At 44.1% G+C, this 12,797-nt stretch overlaps 1 protein-coding gene across 1 annotated transcript; it reads left to right on the top strand.

The window, feature by feature from the left end:
- The first annotated feature begins 1,153 nt into the window (after positions 1–1,153).
- LOC127338093 (uncharacterized) lies at positions 1,154–2,052 on the top strand. The gene is made up of 2 exons (XM_051364347.2): positions 1,154–1,388; positions 1,469–2,052. The coding sequence occupies exons 1-2, from the start codon at positions 1,256–1,258 to the stop codon at positions 1,894–1,896; spliced, it is 561 nt and encodes a 186-aa protein (XP_051220307.1). The 5' UTR covers positions 1,154–1,255; the 3' UTR covers positions 1,897–2,052.
- Positions 2,053–12,797: the final 10,745 nt, after the last annotated feature.

Raw genomic sequence — 12,797 nt, 5'->3', positions numbered from 1 at the left:
CCATGGTGAATCCGCTAGATCAATGTCGTTATTGGTGGGTGGTGGCTAATTAGAGGGACACGTACGAGAGTGGAATGGAGTTCCTTAGAGCATCTCTAGCAGATCCCCCATCCGCATAATAACCGCCGATTTTTGGTTCGGAGGCGAAAAAAGGGACCGTCTAGATCCAGTACCCCATTTCCAAAAAAAAAAAAAATCCAGACCGCCCCGATTCGCGTCGCGCAAACTTCAAATAACCAGTTCCGCGAGGCCTTTCTAGGCGAACTCCATCTCAACTTTCGCGTTGGCGCGAATGCCCGTACAACCTTCGGAGACTACCAAAATTCGCAGGAGTCGCCGGAGTCGGGGCCAAAATTCGCCGGAGCTCGTGTCCGGCAGGGGGCGGACGCGGCCGGGGCGGGCGAGCTCGTGTCTGGCACGGGGGCGGGCGGGCGTGGCCGGGCGGGCGCGAAAGCGGGTGGACGGGACGGGCGAGCTCGTGCCGGCGCGGCGCGATCGGGCGTGGCCGGGACGCGGCCGGGCGGGGCCGGCGCGGGGGCGGGCGGGCGCGGGCGTGGCCGGTGCGGGGACGGACGCGGGCGTAGGGAAGAGAAGTTTGAGGAAGAAGAAGGAGAAAAAAATCCTGTTCGTGGGCCAGTATAAGGAATATGCTGTCTTGGGGTTTCCTTTTGCTGTGTAATGACTGCAAATCATTTTTTTGTCTGCAAAACACATTTGGGGTGCCTTCTATCAGCGTTTTTGGGATCCGGGGTTTGGGATGTCTGCTAGAGATGCTCTTACCTCGGCACTCGCCAAAGCGCCCACTACCGTCTCCGTGGCTGCTTCCTTTCTCTGTACCACAACACCGCCGACGAGTTACAGATGGACGAGTGTAGTAGAATCATTATTTATTGGCTCGCCACCATTCTCACCGTCTGGTCTAAAGGGAGCAGAGACGCTCCCAAAGGCCATCGTCCCTGGCACCATGCCGCGGTGTTGGCTTTGCCTGGACTCACCTTGGGTTGGATTGCCATCTTGCACCAGGGCGACCCGCCGACATTTTGAAAAAAAAAAAACTGATCTCAAGTTATGAAAATTTGCATGACTTAAAAATAAAAAGTCAACCCGTAGCAACGCACGGGCAAATGTCCTAGTTAATAATTAAAAGTGTATTATTTTAAAAAAAAATCGCCAAATGCGGTACGAACGCCACACCACACTTCTCTATCTGCCTATGCTTGCTTAAGCAAAACACAAAGCCAGTTTACCTGCAGCCATGAAGACCAGCGGCGCCGCCATCCTGATGATGATGCTCTCGCTCACGGCGGCGGCCCTCCATGCCGCCGATGCCACCGTCGTCGCTGACGTGGATATGGACATTATCCGCCTCCCGAGCGACGGCGACGAAGGTGATCGATCGATCCCCGCATAACCTGCATACCGTTTTAGCTAGTAATTTGTTGAACTGATCACGTCGTACGTTCTGCAGGAAGCCTTGTCGCTGGCCAGGTAATGGTGGTTGCTGCGACGGACGCAGTGGAGGAAGAGAAGAAGGGAAAACAGGACGGGGCAACGGCGGCGGAGAGGGAGAACGCCGGTGGCGTCGTCAACGAGGAGGTGCGACCGTGGGCGTGCTGCAACGAGACCCTGTGCACCAAGTTGTACCCGCCGACATGCCGCTGCCTGGACATGGTCGACCGGTGCGCCGGCGCCTGCCGGCAATGCGAGCCGTCCACTTTGAACCCGTCCCGCCTCGTCTGCAACGACGAGTACAAAGGACTCCCCGGACCCACTTGCTCCGAGGATGACAAGGACTACCCAAGCGGCGCCCATGGACGTAGCTCTCCGTCGCTCGGCGCTGTCGCACAGTTACTGTTAGCGTTTGTAGTCGTGTTCTTTATCCACAGTCATTACTAGCATGTCGCCTCGCGTGTGCGTGAGTTTAGTCGCGAGTCGCGAACTGGTCGCGTTATCTCTTCGCGGATCATGGCGTAAATTTGGTAGTAACCATGTTTGACCTGGCCGTTTGCTTGGGTGCCAAATATGAAGGGAACAGAATAATACAACCAAGAAGTTGAAGTGACAGATACAAGATACATAATATATAGGGCTACAGTGCTGAGCAGGCGACTCGAAGGTTCGAGTTCTCGCCGGCGATTCCGCCGCTCCCCTCTGCCTCCGGTCGCCGTTCTGGCACCGTGAGGTGGGGGGGAGCTCCGGCAACCGTCCGTGCGTGTAGATAGGTCCCTTATCTAGGTGTGTGTGCCTCCCGACGACATCGAAGACGGCAGCGATGGCGTCGGAGTGCGGTTTCTGGTCCTTCCCCTCCTTTCCCCGTTCCGGCTTCGTCTTTGTTGCCGGGGAGGTTGTGAAGGTTCTGCGTCGGGTGCGCTTCTCCGCTTTTGTTTCTCCGGCCGGCCGTGGCGGCGAGGGGAGGAGGTGGTGGGGTTTCGTGTCCTGCTTTTGTTGGTGGAGGTGCTGGTGTTCTTCGGCTGTTCTGCTCCGGCCGGCCGTGGTGGCGAGGGGAGCGGTGGCTGGAGGTGGCTGGTGGCTGGTGGCTGGGGTTGGTGGTCCTGGATGGTGCAAAGGCGGCGGGAAGATGGGGGGAGACGGGGAGCGGCTGCTGTGGCCGTGCTCGTTCATCGAGACTAGGTTTCATCGCTGGGCGGCGAACGGCTACTGCGGTCATCTACAACGTGTGGCGGCGGCTTCTTCCCGGCGGCTGGCGGTACGGCGACTCCGGCATCGTCTAGGAGCTCTTGGGGCGTGGCGTGGATCCGATTGCGTTTTCTTCAGGCATCTCAGGGTGCTCGGTGCAAATTTCTAGGTCTTTCTGTAATTTTTTACTTTTGGACCTTCTTGTAATTTGTTCTGAGTTTCTTGAATATATCAGTCGGATCCTTCCTCAAAAAAAGAATAATACAACCAAGAAAAACTCAGTTATTTTGAGGTGTGTAAATGGTTATGATAATTTTCTCGTTGAAATGGGCTCCAAATTCGTTTTATGGTATCCGTATCTGATTTTAAAATTTTCGTAGTAGTGGCCTAAGGCCCGTTTGGTAGCTCGAGGACCCTTGGTTCGCATTGGAGACCCTGTTTTTGATCTGTTTGGTTGCATGGTCTCATCCGCGTTGCTCCATCTCATGCTTCTTAAAGCGGCGTTTTGCTTGTATCTCGAGGAATGTCCAAATCAAGCGTTTTCAGCGGGCCTGGCGCATTCTTTTCATTCCTATGCTGGACCTGGACTACTTATGCTCACTCTCCCTTACACTACTTCACACATCCTCTCTTCAAATCAACACAATCAAACTTCAAATCAAAATAAGTTGTACATGAAATAGATGTGTGTCGATGAGATGAATCCATTTCGACAATCGATTTTGAGTTTTGTCAGTCGTAAATCGTCAAATTCGTGCATGAAGTTTTGAGCGAATTTTGCCAAATTCATCGCACACGCTCAACCGTTTGAAATTTCCTTTAAGGAGTAGGTTCACCTCACCATTCCACATGACTTTCATGTTGACAGGTTTTCATTTCGGTGAACATACACGGATAGATAAATGACTCGCTAGTATAATATAATCCGTATGTAGGTGTGAGTATATTGAGGAGTACCCTTTCTCAACTTCTCACTTGCCATCTTCATGGACGGCGACGTGATGATGATAGCTGAAAAGTGAGAGGTGATAATCCATGGTGGTGGTCATCCTCGTCGTTGGTGGCGGCATGGTGTTGTCCGGCTAACATGAACGACAGCATGGCCTTAGGCTTCATGGTCAGCGACGTTGTGCTTTGACTAGTGTGAACGGTGGTATCAAGGTGATGTTCATGTTTGGCGAAGTGGTGATGCTTGTGACCGGCGGTGTCATGGTGGTGTTCGGCGACATCGTCGGCGACATGGTGATGATTTTGACGGGCGTGAACGCCGGTGTCATGGTGGTGCTCGTCTTCGTGTTCGGCGACATGGTGATGTATGTGACCGGCGGTGTTATGGTGGTGTTCGTCTTCGTGTTCGGCGACGTGGTGATGTTTGTGACGGGCGTGACGGGCGGTGTCATGGTGGTGATGGTTATGGTATGTGATAGGCAGTAATCCATGGCAGTAACCGTTGTGGCCACTGTCGGCGGCATCATGGCATTAACCTTCGTGGCAACCGTCGGCGAGAGTGGCATAGTGGTCTTTCCGTGCACCGGCATTGTGCCAGGCTTCATGACAACGGTGTGAGGCTTATTCTGATAGGTGAGGAGGTGAGAGGTAAGATCACCATGCGGATAAATGGTGAGGCTAAAGATAGGCTCGTATGAAACCAAACAAACTAAGCCTTGCGTATCTGCTAGACCAAAAAATCTTCACGGGCTACCAAACAACAGGCCGTTTCTGGCCCGTGACCCATCTGTAAAGCGCAGGGGGTCTTCTCCCTGGCGCAGTCATGCAACATATCGGCCCAGCCTACCAAACGGGCCTAAACTAAGAAGCCGTATTTGTATGACATACGCAATGCCACCTGATGGTTAGTTGTTAGTACGCCATTAAAAAGTGCCCCTATTTCTGACCATAATTTCAAAGCATGCCGCCGCAAAGTAAAAATCGGTTTGTCGCCTCCTTTGACCGCACGTGCAGCGACCTCTGGTCTCGCGGGGTCAACTCGTCGCCTCGAATGAACAAAAGCAATATGGCAATTTGCTGAAGTACATTCCAGACCGCAAGAACTCCAGATCTTGGCGAGCTAGTAATTCTGGGGAAGGAGGTGGGAGGAAATCAGGGAGTGATGCTAACGATTTGAGAAAGAACATATTGAAAGTTGGAAGAAAAGGGGAAGAAAAAGAGGTAACACGCCCACTAAAATTCCCTGCCCCGGCCACAATGTGTGTCAGAAGCGGCTGGTTTTCTCCGGTGCTGATGAAGGAAAGAGACAACCCTCTGACAAGGAAGTTGCAAGCGAGCATGAGGAGATCGATATGACCAAACCTATAGTTGTTGAGGATACTAATCACGGTGTGCCTTTGAAGCCACCAATGCATATTGACAAGGCTAACATTCAGAGATGTGAAGTGGATGGGGAAAAAAGTTTAAACAATCTTTCATATGGAAGGGGATAGAAGGGAAAGAGAAGGCTGAGGAGGCGGGGAAGACATGTTTTTTTAGACTAACAGGGAGCGCTCCCCAGCTCCATTTTCATTGAAAATGAAACATAACAGCGTTTTAACGACAAGAAAATAAAAGGATCCAGCCCACCAGCTAGACTGGGTGTCTTAAAACATCTGAGAACTCCGAGGGGAAAGTATACAACCATAAACCAACAGGATCAGCACGACATCTCAACCAGCTACCAACTCTGAAGAACAAGCCCTCTAAGTTATATTCGAACTAAATGCAACAGCCTCACTCCAGGAAGCCAAGCCTCATCAGATCACCACATGTATGTTGTCAGATTCCTCCGGGTGCTTCGGCAGGTAGGCTTCGGAGGCGCGCCCCTGATGGAGAGATGTCGTAGATGATTTTCAGGTCGAGATCCAGTCGAAGGACGTGCACTTCAGTCCGGCATCAACGACGGCAACATCTTCATTTTTCTCACCAGGGTAGCTTTGAATCTTTCCACCAGATCCCACTCCAGGTTTTTGAAAGGGATCTGCCAAATCGTTAGGTACGACATGATTAGCCCCCATACCTGTTTCATAGAAAGCCAAGTTTTCCTGTTAAACACCAAGTGGTTCATGTTGTTCCAAATGCTCCACATAACAGCAGATGAAAATACATTTAATTGCTTAAATCTCTTGTTGCAAAGCCATTTGGATGCAAGGGATAAATAATCATTAATTTCTACATCGAAAATCTCTTGCACAACAGCCCAAAGAAGTTTAGAGACTAGGCAGTCAAAGAACAGGTGTCTAACAGATTCTAGCTCACTACAAAGCTCACAAACCAAAGGTTTCTGTATACCCCTATGTCTAAGGTTATCTCTGGTCATCATTTTGTTTTGAGATAAAAGCCAGAGAAAAATCTAAACTCTAGGAGGGATTTTTAAGTCCCAAACAGAAGGCAAGAACACAGGTTGAATTCCCCTAAAGTTTAAGACGGCATATAGAGACTTGGAGGAATAAACACCTTTTGATTCATATTTCCATATAGGTTGGTCCTCTTCATCAGAAAAATAATAGTTTGTGCAATTTCTACTAACTCAAACCACATTTCCATCATATGTGGCGTAAAAGTTCTCCTAAAATCACATTTTAGTTGTTGCCCATCCCATAGATCAGCAACAGGTTTCATTTGTTGATTAATTACAAAATAAATGTCCCAGTACTGGGTAGACAAAGGTGCATTCCCAAACCAGGTGTCTTCCCAAAATCTAACAGTTCTACCATTTCCTATTTTCCATTTATATCCAAATTTAACAGCTCTAGATGCCCACATCAAACCCTTCCAGAAGACAGAAGGATTTATGTCCTGGCAGCAAAAGATGTTAGGATTTCTGGTGTTATACTTAGCATCCACTATTCTTTTCCATAGGCTACCTTCCCCTTGGATATATCTCTTAATCCAGGAACCAACTAGACAAATATTTAAATCTTGGAGATTAGGTATACCAAGCCCACCATACTCCTTCTTCATACAAATAGAAGGCCAGTTGGCCAAGTGCATTTTCTTATTCCCATCTACATCATTGCACATACAATTAGCTATTTGAGTGTTAAGAAGATCTAGGGCCCACTTTGGGGATTTAAAAAAGAAAAGCATATAAATAGGAATACTAGATAAAACAGTCTGAATGAGTATTGTTTTTGCCTCCATGGACAAAAGTTTCCCCCACCATCCTGCCATTCTACAAAGGAGATTATCAACTAGAGGTTGCAAATCCTCCCTTTTAAGCTTACTAAAATGCAAAGGAAGACCTAAATATTTAACAGGGAATTTTCGAGCAACACATTGGAATATATCTAAGAAAGGAGCAAGCTCTGAAGTCCCCATGTTTATAGCCATCAATTCACGTTTGTGGTAATTGATTTTCACCCCTGATACTTGTTCAAAACAAGTAAGGGTCCACTTAAGGTTTATAGCATTTCTCTCATCATTTTGTAAAAAAGGTAGAGTGTCATCTGCATATTGCAGACTAATCACCCCACCAGGAACTAGATGTGGACACAAGCCTGTGATCATGCCACATGATGCTCCTTTAGTTGCCATTTTAGAGAAAACATCTACAACAAAATTAAACAACAGGGGAGCAAAAGGATCACCCTGTCTTAGACCTTTACCAGTAAGGAAGAAATCCACCTCAACATCATTTAATTTAACCCCAACAGATCCTCCTTCGGTGATTTGTTTAATCATAGAGATTATTTTATCCCCAAACCCTCTAAGTTGCAAGATTTCATAGAGAAAATCTAGATTTACTCTATCATATGATTTTTCATAATCTATTTTAAATACTAGTCCTTTTTCTTTTCTTCTATATACTTCATGCATAATCTCATGTGCCGAGACAACACTCTCTAAAATAAATCTCCCCTTAATAAAAGCAGACTGTTGCTGACAGATCAATCTATCAATTAACATAGAGAATCGATTGGTAATAACTTTTGTGAAAATCTTGAAGACACAATTCAACAAGCTTATAGGTCTAAACTTTCTCATTTCTTTTGCCTCATCCTCTTTTGGAATAAGAGTAATCATGGCAAAATTCAATCTGTATATATCTAGTCTACCATTATGCCAGTCATAAAAAGACTGAAGGAGATCCTCCTTTATAATTTTCCAAAAGGTTTAGAAAAATAGGAAAGACAGACCATCAGGGCCTGGTGCTCCTTCAACATAGGTAACAAAAACAGCTTCTTTAATCTCTTTTTCAGAGAATTCTTTTTCTAGCTCTATATTCTCCTGTGGAGTAACTTTCTCCTCATCAGAGAAAAAATCATCCAACAATCTAATGTCAGGTCTGTCTTCTTTTTTGAAGAGCTCTTTATAGAAATCAGTTGCTACTTTAAGCATACCTTTCTGATCAGTTACAGGGCCCTCAGGCCCTTCTAATATATTAATCCTTTTTTTCCTTCTTCTTTGATTTGCCACAGCATGGAAGTAAGCAGTATTCCTATCCCCTTCTAGAATATTCCTATCTCTAGATCTCTGCCTAGCTTTAGTTTCTTCTATAATCCAATAAGTGTTAAGTTCTATCAGAATATCATCTAATCTTTTCCTACTCAACTCATCTAGAGGATGAGTTTCTGCCATAATGTCAAGGGAATCATACTCCTCCATGAGTTCCTTCTTATGTTTCCTAATATCTGCCTCTAGATTTGCACTCCATCCTCTAGCTAGTCTCCTAAAAGATTTACATTTATCATGCCAACTGTCAATAGCAGATTTATTTACTCTAGGAAGGGCCCAAGCTTTAGCAACTAAATCACTAAATTCAGTTCTAGATAACCACCATTTTTCAAATTTAAAGCCACTTTTCTTTGGGATTTGATCAAAGCCAGAGTCCCAAATGATGGGAGTATGATCACTCCCCACCCTAGGCAAGGCCCTAGCATGAGCTAAAGGAAATCTCTCCTCAAACTCAGTAGTACAGAAAATTCTATCAATTCTAATCATAATCAAATTCTCCTGATTGTTGGCCCAAGTAAAAGCTCTTCCAGAGAGCCCAATTTATACCAAGGCCCATAGTTCTGCCCATGCATTAAATTTATCAGCCCATCTATGGTCAATATTACCATTACTCTTATCTAATTGAGATCTAACAAGATTAAAATCCCCACCAATAATGGCAGGTCCTTCCCAGTTAAGGAAAAGTTCATGTAGTTCATAAATAAACTCATCCTTCTTCTCCTCATATGGAGAGCCATAGACAGTAGTAATTCTAACAACAATATCAGCTAATTTATTCCTAGCCACTACACTAATAGAGAAGTTTTTAATTTCCTAAGAAATGATATCAAAAAGATCTAGATTAATCCCTACCAGAATCCCTCATACAGAGCCAACAGAAGGAAGATGATTCCAGGCAAAATTCCTATTCCCTAACACACTCTTCAGAAATGAGTTACTAAACTATTGTTTTTTTTGTTTCTTGGAAACCGATATAGTCTAACTGCAAGGGAGAAATATTTTCATCAATATATTTTTGTCTACCTAGGGCTTGAATCCCTCTACCATTCCAGAACCCACACTTCATCGAAATATCTTCCTAGGGTGCTTGCCCATTTTTTCCTAGATACATAAACCCACACATTCTCACCTCTATCATCAAACTCATGATCTGTATTATACTAATCAGTTCTTGGACAGTCAGATGGATCTGACAAGTTCCCTAAACCCTTACACTGCTCTACATCTATAGCATTAGCTAAGTTCTTACTTTCTGAAGCAACAAGAACATTAGCACATCTAGCATTATCTAAACCAACTGTATCAACTATATCAGTTGTATCTACATGAATCCCTATCTTTCCAGCCATATCACTTAACTCTTCTACTTGCAAAACATGAAAAGGATTGGATTTGATTATACGTGTCATTTTTGTAGCATCTCCTAAATTGTTCTTCTTCTCCTTCAGCTCCATAGCCTTGTCCATCACATTCTTGGATCTGTCAATTCTCTCACTCTATCTGAAAGGTTGCACAGGTCCCCATGCCACTTTCTACTTCTTTCCAGCTCCTTGTGCTTCTCTGTTCCTCAGCTACCCATCAAAAGCTGGCATGATATCCTCTGGCAGATGGAGTTGTTCTTCAGCAGCTTCTTCCATTCTCTCAGCAAAAGTCAGCCCTTCTTCTTGCCAGAAACTAGTGACTTCAGATCTCACACTCTCATCAGCTCCACTGTGATCCTCCCAGATGAACTGTCCATCTGTTCCTATAGCACCCTTTTCTAGCAGCAACTTGTACACTTCACTCCCTGGTATCACTTCTTCAGCAGCTGTATGATGGCGTGTATTTCACACGTTCGTTGGGCAACCCCAAGAGGAAGGTATGATGCGCACAGCAGCAAGTTTTCCCTCAGAAAGAAACCAAGGTTTATCGAACCAGGAGGAGCCAAGAAGCACGTTGAAGGTTGATGGCGGCGGGATGTAGTGCGGCGCAACACCAGGGATTCCGGCGCCAACGTGGAACCTGCACAACACAACCAAAGTACTTTGCCCCAACGAAACAGTGAGGTTGTCAATCTCACCGGCTTGCTGTAACAAAGGATTAACCCTATTGTGTGGAAGATGATTGTTTGCAGAAAACAGTAGAACAAGTATTGCAGTAGATTGTATTTCAGTAAAGAGAATTGGACCGGGGTCCACAGTTCACTAGAGGTGTCTCTCCCATAAGACAAGCAGCATGTTGGGTGAACAAATTACAGTTGGGCAATTGACAAATAAAGAGAGCATGACCATGCACATACATATCATGATGAGTATAGTGAGATTTAATTGGGCATTACGACAAAGTACATAGACCGCCATCCAACTGCATCTATGCCTAAAAAGTCCACCTTCAGGTTATCATCCGAACCCCCTCCAGTATTAAGTTGCAAAGCAACAGACAATTGCATTAAGTATGGTGCGTAATGTAATCAACAACTACATCCTTAGACATAGCATCAATGTTTTATCCCTAGTGGCAACAGCACAACACAACCTTAGAACTTTCTCACATCGTCCTGTGTCAATGCAGGCATGAACCCACTATCGAGCATAAGTACTCCCTCTTGGAGTTACAAGCATCTACTTGGCCAGAGCATCTACTAGTAACGGAAAGCATGCAAGATCATAAACAACACGTAGATAAACTTTGATAATCAACATAACAAGTATTCTCTATTCATCGGATCCCAACAAACGCAACATATATTCTCTATTAATTTTCTGAGCTACCTACAGGGATGTGCACCCAGATTCATCACAGCAAAGAAATCTGGAACTGTGCAGTAATCCAAATCTAGTACTTACTTTTCTATCAACGGCTTAACTTGGCACAACAAAACACAAAACTAAGATAAGGAGAGGTTGCTACAGTAGTAAACAACTTCCAAGACACAAAATAAAAACAAAGTACTGTAGGTAAAAACATGGGTTGTCTCCCATAAGCGCTTTTCTTTAACGCCTTTCAGCTAGGCGCAGAAAGTGTGTATCAAGTATTATCAAGAGACGAAGTGTCAACATCATAATTTGTTCTCATAATAGAATCAAAAGGTACCTTCATTCTCTTTCTAGGGAAGTGTTCCATACCTTTCTTGAGAGGAAATTGATATTTTATATTACCTTCCTTCATATCAATAATAGCACCAACAGTTCGAAGAAAAGGTCTTCCCAATATAATGGGACAAGATGCATTGCATTCAATATCCAAGACAACAAAATCAACGGGGACAAGGTTATTGTTAACGGTAATGCGAACATTATCAACTTTCCCCAAAGGTTTCTTTGTAGAATGATCAGCAAGATTAACATCCAAATAACAATTTTTCAGCGGTGGCAAGTCAAGCATATTATAAATTTTCTTAGGCATAACAGAAATACTTGCACCAAGATCACATAAAGCATTACAATCAAAATCTTTAAATTTCATCTTAATGATGGGCTCCCAACCATCCTCTAGCTTTTTAGGAATAGATGCTTCACGCTCTAATTTCTCTTCTCTAGCTTTTATGAGAGCATTTGTAATATGATGTGTAAAAGCCAAATTTATAGCACTAGCATTAGGACTTTTAGCAAGTTTTTGCAAGAACTTTATAACTTCAGAGATGTGGCAATCATCAAAATTCAAACCATTATAATATAAAGCAATGGGATCATCATCCCCAATGTTGGAAAAAATTTCAGCAGCTTTATCATAGGCAGTTTCAATGATTTAGCGATTTCAGCAGTTTTCGCTTTGCATTAGAAGTGGAAACATTGCTAACACCAATTATTTTATTAGTATTAGTAGGAGGTGCAGCAACATGTGTAGCATTAGCATTACTAGTGGTGGTAATAGTCCAAACTTTAGCTACATTCTTCTCTTTAGCTAGTTTTTCATTTTCTTCTCTATCCCACCTAGCACGCAGTTCAGCCATTAATCTTATATTCTCATTAATTCTAACTTGAATGGCATTTGCTGTAGTAACAATTTTATTATGATGATTTTCATTAGGCAAAACTTTCCATTTCAAAAGATCAACATCAGCAGCAAGACTATCAACTTTAGAAGTAAGTATATCAATTTTCCCAAGCTTTTCTTCAACAGATTTGTTAAAAGCAGTTTGTGTACTAATAAATTCTTTAAGCATGGCTTCAAGTCCAGGGGGTGAACTCCTATTATTGTTGTAAGAATTCCCATAAGAATTACCATAGCCGTTGCCATTATTATAAGGATATGGCCTATAGTTGTTACTAGAATTGTTCCGGTAAGCATTGTTGTTGAAATTATTATTTTTAATGAAGTTTACATCAACATGTTCTTCTTGTGCAACCAATGAAGCTAACGGAACATTATTAGGATCAATATTAGTCCTATCATTCACAAGCATAGACATAATAGCATCAATCTTATCACTCAAGGAAGAGGTTTCTTCGACAGAATTTACCTTCTTACCTTGTGGAGCTCTTTCCGTGTGCCATTCAGAGTAGTTGATCATCATATTATCAAGAAGCTTTGTTGCTTCACCAAGAGTGATGGACATAAAGGTACCTCCAGCAGCTGCATCCAATAAATTCCGTGAAGAAAAATTTAGTCCTGCATAGAAGGTTTGGATGATCATCCAAGTAGTCAGTCCATGGGTTGGGCAATTTTTAACCAGAGATTTCATTCTTTCCCAAGCTTGAGCAACATGTTCAGTATCTAATTGTTTAAAATTC

Source organism: Lolium perenne, chromosome 3, assembly GCF_019359855.2.
Source record: "Lolium perenne isolate Kyuss_39 chromosome 3, Kyuss_2.0, whole genome shotgun sequence".
NCBI classification, from domain to species: domain Eukaryota; kingdom Viridiplantae; phylum Streptophyta; class Magnoliopsida; order Poales; family Poaceae; genus Lolium; species Lolium perenne.
Note: the sequence above shows the minus strand (reverse complement) of the source record. Positions and strands in the feature narration are given on the sequence as shown.